The sequence below is a fragment of the Diplotaxodon limnothrissa genome, linkage group LG19 (assembly GCF_057381915.1).
Source record: "Diplotaxodon limnothrissa isolate DT_005_m linkage group LG19, D_limnothrissa_male_GT1.1, whole genome shotgun sequence".
NCBI classification, from domain to species: Eukaryota; Metazoa; Chordata; class Actinopteri; order Cichliformes; family Cichlidae; genus Diplotaxodon; species Diplotaxodon limnothrissa.
In genome coordinates this window covers 12,622,643-12,639,036 of record NC_140614.1, presented here as the reverse complement: position 1 = coordinate 12,639,036, position 16,394 = coordinate 12,622,643, and the positions used below count along the sequence as shown (strand labels likewise).

The following is a 16,394-nucleotide window of genomic DNA, read 5'->3' as shown; positions in this document are numbered from 1 at the left end:
GTTTGCTGCACAGAATAGTGTGCAGGAACAGAATTTTAATATCCACAGCTGTAACGCTGATATATGCTTTAAGGCTTCAAGCTGGCATTTAAAATGCTTCTGTGGTTGCGCTCCCTCAGTCGGCTTTCCCCAAGAGGCATGCACAGTCAAATCCAAGACGCTCATGTGTTCTCTCGCGCTCTCTCACCAGTGTTCAAGAAAGCAGTGATATTGGTCTGCAGGGAAAACAACAAGCTGAAGAAAAAAATGGTATGTTTGTGTCACGTTCCCACATCGAGTGCGTTTGGTGTGAAACGTTACATTTTCTCTCTTACCCCATTTTTCTTTTTTCTTGTAATGCCAGGCCAACCCTCGTTCGGCGCTCTCTCACGGAGATTCGGACCCCTTCAAGTTCCGCTGGCTCATCCCGCTCTCGGCTCTGCAGGTCAGATTGGGAAATACTGCAGGTAAGAGGCCGACACGCTTCCAAATTATCCCCAACAAATCACTCACAAAGTACATCCACTAAATCTCTCTCCTTTCATATTTCCCTCAGCCCATTCGCATTACCCACACACCCACATTTCTATTCAGCTTCCACCCCTCTTATCTCCCTCTGAAACCATAAACCATACACGCACCACATGATTAAAGGCCTCTCATTTATTTCCCGGCTCTCCTAGGAACAGGTACGCAGAGCAGCTATATCTGGGAGCTGATTCACTCCAGGTCTGAAGTGGAGGGGAGACCAGAGACAGTCTTCCAGCTGTGCAGCAGGTCAGAGATTCAGCGTTTAGGTGAAATCACAGCTTTCTAAAAACGCACCGATTTTAAGTTAATGCTACACTGGGAGCATCATGACATGGTGCGAAAACGAAGTCAGACAGCAAAAGAAATACGAGCAGTAAAATATTTTGACAGGTCGTCAACACAAAGGAAAACTCTGCAGACTAGTTTAGTCGATACAAACTGTCATGATGTTTGCAATGAGCAGTTTGTAGATCACATTGAATGTCGGCCTCTCGTCCAAAGATGTTTGGATAAACTCTGGTTTTTAGGAGCCGTCACATATTTCACACGACTGTCACATTAATAATGACCCAGAATTCTTAAAGAATATAGTCTATCGGCTGGAAATGGTTAATTAAGTTTTCTATTAATAGAACATTTTATCCATAATGTTAGATAATCAAATAAAGCTACTTCTTCTCTGCCCCCCAAAAAGACCCATTTCATACAAACAGTCTACATGGGAACTGTAGCGAGAGAGCCTGTGACTAAATCGGTGATTCTCATTACATACTATGAAATCGGGATCAGTCCTAATAAATTACATCAGTAATTTCGCCGGGGACACAACGAACCCTTCGCAAATCTTAATCTATATTTAGCTTGTGAAATCAAACTGAGCATGCCCCGTTCTCACGTTACTGCGATACCTCTGGTTTCTTCTCAGTGTGCCTGAGAGCAAGGTCAGCATCATCAAGGTGATCCGCTCCATCCTCAGGGAGAACGTGAGGAGGAACATGAAGGGCGAGGGCACGCTGGAGAGGAGCTGTAAGGAGCACCTGGCTCCTCTGAGGAGCACCCTGCCTTCCTCCGCCAGGCTAGGTGGGTTTCTGAAGCGTTCTTATGGAGATCTTTCATCCAGTTTAGGTTGTATGAAACACTCCACACTCATTTTTAGTACCAGGCACGTCTTCCTGGGAAGGTTTCCTGTAAAAACATCTCTTTATAAAAATAATTCTTGTCGACTGGAATTTGAAGTCATTTGGCCGCCTAACGCTCGGCTGGCACTCGGCTGCTTATTCTGCAAGTGTTCAGCTCAGATAACAGTGGAATTTCCATCCCCACCTTTGTTTCTAGGTTCCTCCAGAGCTTCCTGGTTGTGCAAGCAGCTGCCTGCAGAGCTCTCCACCCAGGGCGAGGCTCCGAAGCTCGGGCCAGACTCTGACGAGGGAAGCCTGAGCAGTGGAACCTACAGTTTGTCCGGGGCTCCTCCAGCCCGCGTGTCCTCCGACTCGCCCATCTTTCCAGTCCAGCAGAACTGGTCTCAGACACACTGCTCCAACTCTCAACCCCGCTCCACCTCTGTGAAAGAGTCTGACATTTTGAGCGACGAGGACGACGACGGCTTTAGCGAGGGGGGGACGAGGAGGGACAGCGGAGACAGCAGCTCCCCAACTAGTGCAATTGAAGCTCAGTTTCTCCAACTTAAACTGTCGGAGGATTCTGCATCAGAAGGTGCACCGGCCCCCCGCGTTCAGCCCGAGGGTGTTGGCGACACCCCGGAGATGCAACCCAAACTAGTGCGAGGCCACTTCACCGCCGTTAAGAGGAAACCGTGCAGTTTCAGGAGGAGCCCGGGAGCCCTGTTGAAGATGAAGGAGCAGAGCAGGTCACTGGACAGCCAGACGGATGCAGCGCTGCCGTGTGGAGCCGTGGACCTCAACACGTTGCTGGAGAGAGAGTTCAGCGTCCAGAGTCTGACCTCAGTAGTGAACGAAGACTGTTTCTATGACCCAGCTGAGAGCGGTGCCACCGGCGCCTCGTCTCAGGTGTCAGCATAGACGGGGCATACAGTACCTGGGCTACTTTAGTGGCCACCGAGGCGATGACTGCGAAGCTGTGCATGAACTTCAATGCCTTACAGATTTAAGTCTCACACTCGCCCACACAAGGTTAGATGCAAACGACGTGTTCTGATGGCAGCTCGTCGGCTGGGACTGTGGCTTTCTTCCCCTAGAGAGGCAAAGCGCAGTGATGATGACTACAATGAATCTGCTGAGCACTGATGTGTGTCTGCATCGTCCTCAGCTCTCTGGGCTCTGCCTCCTCCCCACAAACCATCAGTGCGACGCGTTCCATTCAAGTTTGCCCCGCAGCTGCTGCTGATTGGCAGTTTTTATTCGGTTCTTGACCTTTTTCACGAAGAATGTCCTCGTCTGTCACTCCCAAACGTTGAGAGGCGGTGAAATCCACAGGACGCTGAGTTGAGTTTCTCAGGCAGACACTGGTAATTCGGCAAAGCTTGCCAGGCAACAGGCTTTTGTATCGATTCTGTGAAACCAAAAGAAAACGATTAATACACCGAACGTTGTACGAATTTCACTTTAGTACAAATATGAAAGGAGGCACTGAAGAAGAAAAAGGTGATCACAGACGCACCCACAGAGCTGCAACGGTCAAGTGAGACTTCCTGAGAACAGGAGGCATCAACTACGCCTTTTTTTGCTGTATTTTGTGCACTAAGAGTACACTGTTTGCCTACATATTTGAAATATCTGTACAGGTTGTATTGTTATTACTGCTGTTTTTAATTTATTTCTGGGTTTCATTATGTTTATTTTATCCTCTTTGGGTTAAGGCTTGAACTCGAGGCTACAGATTCGGTCGACTCTTAAATGAGAGAGAACAGTTTGAGAGTTAATCACTTCATTTTTAAATGCAGCTACTGGATTTGGTTGTGTTTCGCTCCAGATTGTAATTTCTTGCATTGGGATGTCCATGTTTTTACTCAGATGACCGATTTAAACTGCAATAATGTTTAAAACCCGATGATTTTAATGTTTGTATGTATCCTGTATATATAATCTTTTCTATCTTTGATACGTTTATGTATACTCATACATACTTGACACTGTACAGAAACGAAACAGGATCTTGCAGTAACACAGTTGATATTTTTGTAAAGAGCGTTTGCCATTACATTAAGTACATGTTTGTACTAAAAAAAGGCAAACCACTACATGCTTTACCCTTTCAGCTGAACTCTACCATGCCTTTAATGCTAGCATACCAATGAATGTGAATGCTCCATTCTGATGGAACTGTTTTATAAATAAAAGTATATCTGTGAAAACCATCTGGGAAAGTGTTTCCAGGCTGCCCTTCAAAGCGTGCCACTTCAGTTTTGCATGTCCTTTATGTTTCATTGACAGGTAAGCGTCTCATCTTAGGCTCAGTCCCAGGGCTGGGCTTGATGGACGGTCCCCGATTAGCTGTCATATGATCCTGACGTTGGAAGCATACGGTGTCTCCTCAGAATACATAATTACTTGACAGAAGTGGGCCACGGCTACACGAAGAAAGACTTGGCAAAAGGCTTCACGCACACCGACAATTAATCTCCGTGATGGGAAAATATTTGTTTGCTCATTATTTAGCATCACCGAAAGCACAATTCATTCGTCTTGTTAATTTCCCCCACGTAGCCCTAAATGCATAGCTCGACAGATCCTTCATTTTTGAGACATTTGCCAAACAAGAGGAGAATGTGGAATTAAATCCAGCAGCTTAAAGCAGACGGAAAGCCTGCTGTGTAACAGCCACCGAGCCTCTAAGTGATAATGATGTGAAAATATTTCACACTGAAGGTGTTAAACTCTGAACCGACTTAAAATGCAAAACTCTAGCTGGAGTTGGCCGATATTAGACACAATAAAAGGTTATTGGTCACACCAGAACAGGTCCAGCAAGAAAATATGAGGTGAAGCAATCTGACATTTCCTGCTTAAAAGTTCCATACTGTTGCTTTAACAGCACCAGGGGAAAAAAGGACGCTGCAAGACTCTTCTAGCACTTTGGCCATTGCAGAGTTTCACTGAGAGTTTTTAATGATACAGCGCACAGCCGATCATTCAAGTAACTGTGCACGGACAACGGTGCTAGAGTAACAGGAAACCTGCTGTGCTCTTTTATTACCGAAGAGTTACTGGAATTTACAGTAGGTGACAAATCACCATGGCATGAATACGTCATGAGGCTGGTTCAGTGGCTGATGGAGCAACAAGGATACAAGGTGTACGGTTCTGGTTGGGCGTGATTTAGGAGAGGCTCTTAAACGGCTTAGAAAGCGTGCTAAAAATGACTGTGGACCAAAATAACGTCATGAATGACTAATGTCAAATATCCTGCAGAGACCTCCTTAATAATGAGGTAAGAAGACTGTACTCCAACAATGGTAGAAATATTGTGAAGTTATGTTAAACTACACTACAGTCAGTTTATTAAATACATTTCTTTTTGAATTACTCAAGTAAAATGGCCAAATAGACAGCATTTAAAGTGACCCCGCCTCAAGCTGCTGTAATTTGAAGTTATTAATGCATCTGTTGTAACACTGATAGCGGAACATGACTCGGCTCTAATATTTCACTCTTAACACCAGGGCCGTGCAGAGACCTTTAAGTTAAAAAGGGGCACATTGAACCAGGCTGAATAACAACAACACACATTCATCAAGAATCTAATATGGGATCGCATCATACTATATCACTGTTGTGAGGTGGCGACAAGGCAAAGCAAACGTAGCCTATGTTTTACCTGATGGGTACAATGTTGCTGTTGAGGGGTTTCTGCTGCTCCTGCTGCTGATGGTGCTGGAGGGCAGGGTTGTGCTGATCTGAGACTGTAGACATTAAAAAGTCCATAGGAGAGATGGTAGCTGATTCAACAAGTGTCATGAGAGAATAACAAAATGCAAAGATTGGTGACAGCGCTTGGAACCATAAGGCAATAAAAAACTGTGAGAAATAATTTAGGCTCTGCCTGTGAATCACTCTTTGCTTCTCTTCTTCCTTCCATCCCATCATTTCATATTTCACTCTCCACTTGCTGTCCATCTGAGAACAAGGCACAACTTGCTATTGCAATAAACTATAATCTAATTATCCACACCTAACAACTCTTGCACTTAATCTAAAATTAAATGATGACAGAAAAATGTTATAGCCCTGCCTTTGGTAGCCTCACACAGCTCCTACTGTTTCCTCCTCATGTCCTTACCAGCCATGTCTGCACAATGTTATATCATGAGTAATAATTTAAAATAATCCATATACATAAAACAAACACATGCACGCACACACAGTGACATTTTAGACCTTCTTCAGAATACTGTATATACTATGGGCATCATGGTGCTGATCCAGAATCCTTACATTATTATTTATTACTAGAGCTACAATAATAAAGCAATGAGGAGGGGGAAGTAATAAATATGAAATAATGTCATTATGATGATTCTATTTGTTTCACTATCCACTCTGTGCAGGGGGAAGCTTTTTACATTTTTAAACAGATACAATAATTTTACTGCTGTAAAATCCAAATTTTGTCTTATTTAGAATATAAATCTAATATAATCTGTTTCTTAATGTATGTTCTTTAAAATACAGCATGTGTTTTTTTTTAAATATTATAATAATGCATAATTATGTGGACATGCATATTAGATCGTTTTTTAGTGAAATATAATCCCTCCAGAAAGGCAGGAAAAGCCCGGAAACTTGCTTTAAAACTAAACATGTTCCCTAAAACGGTGACAGAGCTACAGACCCATGACAGCCTTACACAGTGAGCTAGCAGCTATGACCAGCACTACCTGTGCAGTTAATAACAGGTCAGTTAATGTTTGTTGTTGCACACACAGCACGCTCATTTCTTTCTGTTCGTCAGTTGCCACAAGACAACTTACCAACGTGTACATAATAAGCCAATACTCCTGTGTGCTATACACTACAGTGTACGCTGTACACCTACTTACTGGTTTTGTCGCATCAGTCTGTATGGAAGAAATATAGTAAGTCTGTGTCTCTGTGGTAATTTGTGTTTCTCCTACAGCTCCGGACCGCAAAAAATGCGCGTGCTCTTTGTGAGCTCGTTCCCGGCTCGTAACCAGCGCGTTCTGCCGTCAAGGGCGATCATTGGTTAATAGTGATCATGTGACTGATGCAAGCCAGATCCTTTTATTTAGCAAAACTGTGACTAATAGTATACATTATTGTTGAGGGGCACAGACAGGACTCCGCACGCCCACACACATAAATTTTTTTTATAAATATATATATATATATTTTTAAAGTTGCCTCAACAAAAGGGCACTTTGGGCACACATCAGGAAAGGGGCGGGTGCTCAAGCCCCCCCCCTTCTGCACGTGCCTGCTTAACACTTCTGCACTTTTACTGAAGTGAAAAATTTCAAACGCAGGACTTTGTCAGTGACCGTGGCTCAGGGGGTTGGGAAGCGTATCTGTAACTGGAAGGTCGCCGGTCCCCGGGCTCTCTGTCCTGGTCGTTGTGTCCTTGGGCAAGACACTTTACCCTATCGCCTACTGGTGTTGGCCAGAGGGGCCGATGGCGCGATATGGCAGCCTCGCTTCTGTCAGTCTGCCCCAGGGCAGCTGTGGCTACAACTGTAGCTCGCCTCCACCAGTGTGTGAATGTGAGAGTGAATGAATAGTGGCATTGTAAAGCGCTTTGGGTGACTTGAAAAGCGCTATATAAATGCAATCCATTATTATTATTATTATTATTATTATTATTATTATTATTAATGGTGTCATTACTACTTTAATGTACATTACTATCAGTGGAAAATAGACTCACACTCCAGTTAGCCTCTGTACATCAGTGTAACCCAAGTGCAGACTTTCTGCTTTAAAGTCAAGGAGTTCAACACAAATACTGCATGCTACAAATACTGCATGCTACAAATACTGCATGCTACAAATACTGCATGCTACAAATACTACACCTGGTGAGAGAAGTTCATTTGTTATTTCATGACAAAAGAAGATAAAAGATCTGCAGCTGACTGGTGCTAAACTTTTTTAAGCAGCTTTCATTGGAGCTCTCGAAATGACAACACTAAGCTGAAGAGAAAACTAAATCTTAGAAACAATGACTGCGACACCAAAAGAGCGCAGAGAGCACAGTAGGGAGCTAAAGTGCATGATGACAGAATTATTTCCATGATTAATAAGAACAACTTTACAACATCTAACCAAGACAAAAACACTCTGCAGGAAGCGTATTGAGTCTACAAGAGGAACTTGCTGCACAACTGACCAGACAGAGCTTCACAGTGCACGTGCATAATGAGCCAAAGAAAACCACAAAAGCAACTCAAGATTTTCTCAGTACTTAGGCTGTATCCCAATTCAGGGTCTGCAGCCTTAAAGTACGCAGCCTCAACAATCCTCAAGGGCCGCGTACTCAAAGACCGCTAAGGCCGGAAGTGCGAGGCTTGTGTAATGGGACGGTCTAGCCTCCGTTGCGCTGACACTGTTGTTTGTCAATAAAGTAAAAAAATTTTTTTAAAAAAGCCTCCGTTGCGCTGCCCAGTTTGCCTAGCAACCATGATACTAACAGCTGGAAACGTGTCATAGCTCTGACAGAAATGAAGGAGAAACTCTTTTGTTCATTTGTTTGTTTCTACATGATCTTTGATCATTCTCTACGGCGTACATTTTAAAGTAAAGGCTTTAAAACCAAGTTCGTACAAACGTCACTAATGTCACATAACTTTGCCGACATGTGGCCAACAGCAATGTTTAATGTTCTTCGTTATTAAACATTTGCGCATAAATAAGTGACATAATATTCAGTACTTAAAGTTTACTCTTCGGGCGCCCCTCATCCGCCCTTTTTTTGTGCAAATTTATCCACACCCATCGCCGCGCTATGCATTCTGGGATATTTTGGGCTACGAAGTCTACACTGCCACAGCCTTAAAATTCAGGGAAATGAAGGACGCATTTGAGGGCCGCATTTCGAGCAGCCTTTGAATTGGGACAGCCTTCGGCGCGCCGCTGTGACGTAATCGGCCTTGAAATGCGTACTTTAAGGCTGCAGACCCTGAATTGGGATACAGCCATAGAAATGAGATATTCTTCAGCATCACCTGATCTCAACCCACAAACAAGCACCTGAAGGCGACTGCAGGACATCTCCAGAAGGAAAAGCAACTGAACTTCAGGCAGGAATTACTTAGTATTAAAAACAATCCTTATATGTAGAATTATTACAATAATCCTGTTTGTCAAATAGGTTTTGAGCCTCTGGAAAAACAAAAAAGCATGCAATTCATGCAAAATGTTTGTTAGACCCGTTGAATTAAAGCTGAAAGTCTGAACTTTAATCACACTGTGATGATGTAACAGTAACAGCACTACAGACACTGTCCAAAAACAAAACCATCGAGTTTATGATCATAACTCATACAGGTGCCCAACACGAGCTCAGCCAGCCCCACATTTAAAAATGAATAATATACACATTTTAAGAACTTTGATAAGCTGGATGCAGAAATTACATAATTTCTTTTTAGATAAATATTTATCTACTTTTACTGTAGCATGATGTTGCAGTACTAAGTTTACTGCAGCCATGCTGACGCTGTGTACTAATTAAAGACCAAATGAAACTAAATTTTTGATCCAAAAATATAACAGGTGACTTTCCTGACCAGCTCATCAAGTTTTCACTCACCTGTAGCTGCGGGATGACGGTCTTCACACAGCTGTGGTGGACACGGTGCCTGATTGGCCGCTTCTGTACATTATTCAGAGTATAATTGACTTTGAGATATGATGCGTACACTAATGCTCAAAGGTATCAGACAAACCAAACAAATGCCTCTACGACCGCAGCCTTGCATCTTGTTAGTGGCTAATTATCTTCCTCCTCTGCGTGATGCAATTCCTCACCCTTCAGTCCTCCTCCACACGCCGTCATCTACCAAAATAAAAGCTTATCGTAAGAGCAGTTTATTTTGGGGTGACTGAGCAGACTGAACGGCGCGCATCACATCACTCCTGCACGTCATGTGGATTGTTGATTGTGGCTGTCGATTATCACCCACCTATCATCAGAACTGAGTGAATTCTAACTCTGGCAACTACTCAGCCCTAGCACGCCATCTGCCATACTGGCAGGAAGCAGCGCTGCCATGTTCTGCTGGTGACAGTCTGCTCATAGAGGAATATTTAAAACTACAATGCTTTCACCGAGAAACACTGCACACGCTGCTATTTATTCATACTTCTGATTAAACAAACAACAGTCACTTGTAAGATTTTATTATTTTGCCTCATTTTCCAGTTATACTACAAGCACATCTTACCCCACCATTAGCCCACAGAACGCAACACAAAAAGTTTTGAACAAAAAAATATTTTAATTGCAGCCATCTTCCTTTTGCATGACAAGTCTTTCTTGAGCTGACAAATTCACAGCACTCTTTGTCCCTTAAAGCGCCGTCTCCCCAGAGACTGAGCAATACACACTGGAAGGAATAAAAGTGGCCTGAATATGGAGCTGCCATGTTCTCCTTGTCTAAATCACCCTGAAAACACTGTTTCTTTCAGTCCCACAGGATGAGGTGTTATGTGAGATGGATAAGAAGTAAGAACTGGGACATAAAGAGATGCTTTCTCTTAAAAAGCTTCTGTGGGGAACGAACTAGCCGCCTTTCTTCATCCTCCCTAAAACACGTGACTTGCTGGTAGCTGTTGGATCCCAGGAAATGGTTAAGGGGCTGAGCCAAAGCCTGTGTGGATCCTGTGTGTGAGTCCCAGTATTTCCTGTATACCAAATTGCCGTGTGTGTGCAGGGGAAATGCTTTAAAAATGCATGGTTATGCCAGGTGGAAATGTCACAGCTAAGAGCAGACTGTTGTCTCCCTGTGCTAACAGAAGCTATTAGTCCCCTTCTCTTGGTGTCCATGCTTTTTATTTTTTCAGCGGGGTTGCAGAGGACTCTGCCACGCCGCTCGGTGCGTCCGTAAGTGTAGGCGATGATGCCGTGTTGCTTTTTCTGGCAACGTGCTTCAGCCTGAGCTCCTCTCTGAACTCGTAGGTGAGAAGAGCGGGCTCGTGAGCGCAGAGACGAGCGTAGGCATCTGCTAACGCCCTGAACTGGGGTATGGTGAGTTCTGTGGGGCGCAGGATGGGGTCCACGTCGGCCTGCTGCATCATCTCCTGTGTCAGTTCAACACGACGCGCCTCAGGGAACAACTTCCTGTGGGGAAAAAGCGACGACACGAGAGTACAGATTCCTGCGCTTAGTCCGCTTTGATATCTTAATGATCATGCAAGTTTAATGGCATCAGAAAGTTCAAACAGAAAGAAATTATCCCTCAGCAATTATTCCAGATCGGTGAAGTTAATTGAAATCACACAAAGTCCTCATGAATTGTTAATTTACTCCACAGCCACACTGCATAGTCCAGGGCTGCCATTAAACTCACACAAAGTTTCTAAATCAGAAACAGAGCAGCTGTGATTTCAATTGCTAATTTTTATTTATTTTGCCGTCTCCCACCCTGAAAGCTGTCCCTGCCTCAGATGTTGCTGCGGACTCGTTCGCTGCAGGTTAGTGAGTGACAGCCAGCTCCACACAATCTGCAGATGCTTTTTAGGTGCTCGAGTGCTGGTGCCGCCTCCCCAGTTTGGTGCTGCTGCCACCGACCCACGGCAGTTACATAAAATATGCTTCCTCGTTTTCCTATGCTACCTCAGTGACTCATAATTGCTGCTCTCTTTCAAACAGCCAGCGCTCTTTTGTTATCCGGGCCTACATACACTTCCCTAACAGGCACGGGGGCGATGGGCACACGCATGTGGGTGTCTGGCTTTGTTACTAGCTGCTCTGAAGTTACTCGAATGTTCAGATTTGGTTAGAGAAACACTCAAAAGCTGTCTGAATGGTGAATATAAAAAATATATAAAGCCACTCTAATTAACGATGAGATGAAGACGTTGCCGTCAGACATGAAAAATGTAGAGAGAGAATAACTGATGTGAATGACGCATGGATTAAAAAGTAAAAAGAGGGAAAGAGTGGATCGAGGCCCTACAAGCTTCATTAGGTTAACGTGTACTTACTCGACTCCTTTATGGCAGTGCTTCCTACGGAATTGGAAAACGTTCCTGACGACTTTCTCCACCAGCTGAAAGGGCTGCTGGATCTGGGGCTGAACCAAGGGGGTGAAGTGAACTACTCCCACGTCAACCTACAACGAGAGGAAATCCAGACAGCGGGGGGTTAGCACAGACCTTAAAACTAGACTGCAGAGAGTGTGCTCATGGGAATGTGGTGAAAGAAAGTGGCAGAAAAAGAGCAGTCAGGTGTGATCAGAGGGGGAATGTCAAGTGTGCCAAAAAAACAAGCTTTCCTGACAAATGGCACGAGAGATACAAAGCTGGACAAAGAGAGCGAAAGAGGGAAAGGGCTCAACACTCCGGGATAAAAGAAGGAGGGAAGGGAGAAAATAAGATGACGCAGCACGGCTGGTTGGCGAGCTAGTTCCAGTTGCCACAGTAACACCTGTGCAATGGACCATAGAAACTGAGTCTCTGTTGTTGCATCACCACCGAGTTCCTTAATACCTGCAAGCCTGACTCACCGTAGAGCGCATCTCTTTATCCCACTATCTGCCTCTAACATTTCCACTGAGGACCGACCATATATAGATGCAGCGATGCAGGCAGCCATGGATGATTCAGCGGGAACTAAATCGCATATACCTGCTTTCAGCTCACTTAAGAAGGTCCCAGAAAAGTACTCCAGGGTTCGGTGGAGCCCAGGAAGGTGGAGATATTTTGGAAATGTTTTTGTTTTTGAAGGTCACATTTGGACAAATGGTCCCACGAGCGTTTCAGGAGAAACTACAGCAACAGTTTGAAACCTTAGGAGCCAATCAGGTTAAATCAACACCAGCCCCATAGTCCCTAATAAACGAATAAGGCCATGTGTTACACCGTAATACATCTGACTATTAATTTATTTTTGTTACTTGTAGCAAAATATCTGAAAACCACAAACATAATAAATAATATCTATAAAATCCATAAATCTGGAACCTCCCAGCACACCGCAGATGCAGGAGAAAGCAGGACCAGCTATACTGGAGGTGATCCAGAGCTGCCCACGGAGAGACCAGGGACGCACTTTTTTATTTCACGTCAGCTGAAGTCTTTACAGTGTTACCACAAACCCCCTTTAGGTACCCCCCGTTCGGGAACCTGAAGCGAACCCCAGTTAAGGACTGGTGGTGGGACTCTCGGCTCCAGTTCCACTCTGGCAGCCTCCTCCTGATCCTTCCTGTGTCAGCTCTAAGCTAACATGACACACTGATGAAGTAATCGCGTCTGAGCCAGCAGAGTGCATCTTTCTCACTCTCAGATCTTTTACTTTCAAGCACCTATACGTACACACGTTCTATTCTAGCACTTCACTTGTTCTCCTGTAAAGCATCCTCTAACTCTCTTTATCTCCTCAATGTCATGATGAGCTCAAAAGAACCAAAATACATTAAAAAGACTATTTCTGAATCTCCAGATCTTTGCTTTAGCAGCGCAAAGAAGGACATCGTTGTTCAAGCACATTTCACATGATGCTGCCAGTTCTGTAAGTTATAGTTAAAGGAGATACTGTACAATCAGGGTGATACTGCACTGCGTGGGGACCTAAAGCTCAGGCAGACTACGGGCAGCAGAGCACAACAGCTGCCTGTCAGTCTTTCCATAGTCGGTAATAGCCTTACTTCCCTCAGGAGGGAGCACTGAGTGGGACTGCTCGAGCACATCGAAAAGGGGAGCTACATAGACACACATCCAGAGTGCTATTCTTAATAATAACACATTTCGTAGTCCTTAAGTGCTTTTATCTGTAATTTCACATGACTTTTTATTCAGGTATACGCTGGGAGGAACCGCAGAGATGGCAAAAGCTGCAAAAGGAGCAAAGCGTGCTGGTGCATGACTGGCAATGTTAATTTAAAGATTCGAGGCAATACAAACATGTGAACCACACATCCCCTAAGGATAAGCGCCCCCTTCTCACGCTTAACGGGGGTAAAATAAAATGACATCTAATTCAACTCCGTTCAAAGTCTTCCTGTGGTGACGACGTGCCCCGCGGAGCTCCTCGTGCACCCATGTGGCTTGTATCTCTGGATTGTGTGATTCACTCTCCTTCTCAGCTGCTTCGTGCTGTCCGGGAGTCGCGGCTGGTGTTGATAATTAGGGGAAGAAAGCTAAAGTGGTCCAAGGGTACCAAAGGATTTTAATTAAGCCATTTAGAGTTGTTGTTTTTCTTTAAAAACAGATGTAGCGTTCAGGAGCGCTTGTAAACCACAGCTCTATCTCATATCAGATCTATAGATCCCTGTGTAGTCCAGAGATGCCTGGTTGCTGCTGAGCATCCTGCCAAAGAGGCTTTTAATGGGACAGCAGCAGTGGAGACTCTTTGTCTCACCAGCCCTGAAGGCTGTGCGCTATAACAGTACGGGAATGCTTCAAACTGGATGCAGCATAAGGAGCAGGGACAAAGGATGTCGTGGGTATAAACAATTAATCTTAAATCTTCTTCAAAATGAGTTTATCATTTACACAGAGAATATTTTACAATCAAAGGCCACGAGCCGTCCTGGGCACCCAGCGGCGGGGCTGCGGTATTTTGTCTGCATCATGAAAGGCGCCGTCTCCACCTGTCGTGTCGACAGAAATTCAGTCAGGACTTTGTATCTGGAATTTGGAAAAACACTTGTATGGGTGCTTTGGTGACGCTAGATCAGACCACCATCTGCTAGGAAGAAGCAATAAAAAGGAACGTCTTTAATTTCACTCTCTGCTGGAATAATTAGGCCATTTATATTCCGCACTTCATGATTTAAGAGAGGAGCAAGGGAAAAGTTGATACTGGGACTATACAGGCAGCAGCATTTCAGCCATCAGCTTGTCCAAGTCACTTTGCCCGTTTGATTTATGTGTGGCCTTGCTACATGACTTCACTAGGTAGCACCACTGTAATATGTCCCACTCCCTGCCATTAATCCCTCCCCTCGATAACCCCAACATGTAAGGAAACTCCATCTTAAATCACGTGCCATCACCTGGCTCCTGTGCCGAGGCGCTGTGAACATGCCTTCAATGCTCTCTGTGAAGCATATCCCAGACTTACCGACCCCCTCTGAGCCCATTATCCCTCACCCTGTGCTGTACAAAGGTAGCAGTGGGGATCACCTGTGCAGAGCACACAGGCTGGCCAGACTGTGGGAGTCATTTTTTTTAGGAGAAGAAGAAAAATAAACAAGCGACTCATTAGCCCAATTTGAGCTGTTATGTAAGGATCTTTAGTCCAGCTCATGAACATTCCTCTCGCTCTGACTCACTTAATTCAGATAACTTGATTACATTTGGGAAACAACGACTTCAAACATTTACACCAACTCTGAACCTGCTTCTTATTCCAAATATGGCAACTCAAATAATCCGATTAACCAACAATGGCGCCTTTTATGAAGCGTACAGTGATTCGGTTCGAGCGTTCTGAACAGTCACGTCTGCTTTCGTCCTCAACTTCAGACCTTTTTCTGACCCAATAATCGGACATCTGCATGAAAAGATTTGCACTTTACTATATTTCATGTGTTTGACCTTCCAAAAGCAGCACTATTACTTTATACAGCTTCCTTCTCTTGCTCTCCTTTCCCCCCATTTCCATCTCCGATGTGTCTTTCTTGGTGACTTTACCCAATTGCGTGTGAGCAGTAATTTGTCAAGATGAGATGGCAGGGGCCCTCGGGCTCTAGCCACTACACTACCTGAACCTCCGACACTTACATAATGGCAGGTTTGGAGAAAGAGCTGGGGGATGGAAGAAAGCTATACAGCCAGGGAATACACGAGACAAAAGCTCACGGAGATCCTGCAACCGAAGAGGGAAGAGCTGCATTAATCATGACAATACCTTGGGAAGACAACCTCCATTACATCAGAGGAGGCAGACAGCCTCTCGGAGAGGAGAAGGCAGCAGTCAATGCCACTGAATATACCAGGCTGATATTGCTTGAGGGGTTTAAGAAGGAAGGGCTTAGGGCTTCCTGTGCAGGCAGCCCAGCATACTTCCCATGAAATTGGCCCTTGGCATGCACACAGGACATTCGAGACACTCCAGCCTAGCCTCTGACAAGATCAGCTCCTTGGAGAGAAACTTTCATCATAGAAAAGCTTGAACTTTGCCCAAAAATGTGAAATTTACCGTGCCAGTAAATGATGATAGCATGGGAAAAAGAAGTTCATACGGGACACTAAAAGCCTCACACACGTCAGTCCAGGCTCGGCCACTTGCTTCACGGTGTAGCCCGAAGAGAGTCTTTAATATGCTGGTAATTTTACAAAATGTCAGAAATGTTTTGTCTGAGACGGGTTTGCACATATTATGTAGGGTGAAACTAGACTTGGACCCTGCTCTGCAACAAGATTGCAGTGACAGCAACATCACAGCTATCGCAAGACACCTTGCATCGGAACTGTGAACAAATCGCTGTTGCAAGGCGATGAGCCTGAAAACCAATTACGCAAGAGCGGACATAAAACGGGGAAAAAAAAACGTAAAGTGAACGATAAAAGCCCCTCGCGCGGGCAAAAAGGAGCACGGCTGGGCCGGCAGCGCCTCACAGCTACGCTGCAGAAACGCTGGAGAGCTCTGCTGTAAGGTGATAAAATAAAAAGGGACCACGCTTATAATAGCCCACAAAATCTTCACACATCACAGCGTCACATCTGCACCCACTGGGTATTTGTTGACTGCATTTTGCTCTTCTCCCGCTACATCCATTCCCTCTA

The 16,394-nt window shown here is 44.6% G+C and overlaps 2 protein-coding genes across 2 annotated transcripts in view; one reads left to right on the top strand and one right to left on the bottom strand.

Moving 5' to 3' along the window:
* Positions 1 to 3,838, top strand: part of tiam2a (TIAM Rac1 associated GEF 2a) — a 39,610-nt gene extending 35,772 nt beyond the window's left edge. Inside the window, exons 22-26 of the mRNA XM_085379256.1 lie at positions 191 to 249; positions 344 to 446; positions 663 to 756; positions 1,436 to 1,590; positions 1,846 to 3,838. Coding sequence (XP_085235382.1) covers positions 191 to 249; positions 344 to 446; positions 663 to 756; positions 1,436 to 1,590; positions 1,846 to 2,549 — 1,115 coding nt within the window. The 3' untranslated portion in view covers positions 2,550 to 3,838. The remainder of the gene's footprint in view (positions 1 to 190; positions 250 to 343; positions 447 to 662; positions 757 to 1,435; positions 1,591 to 1,845) is intronic.
* A 5,997-nt stretch (positions 3,839 to 9,835) lies between these two features.
* tfb1m (transcription factor B1, mitochondrial) overlaps positions 9,836 to 16,394 on the bottom strand; it is a 29,201-nt gene continuing 22,642 nt past the window's right edge. Inside the window, exons 7-8 of the mRNA XM_085343056.1 lie at positions 11,649 to 11,776; positions 9,836 to 10,782 (exon numbers count right to left, since the gene is read on the bottom strand). Coding sequence (XP_085199182.1) covers positions 10,494 to 10,782; positions 11,649 to 11,776 — 417 coding nt within the window. The 3' untranslated portion in view covers positions 9,836 to 10,493. The remainder of the gene's footprint in view (positions 10,783 to 11,648; positions 11,777 to 16,394) is intronic.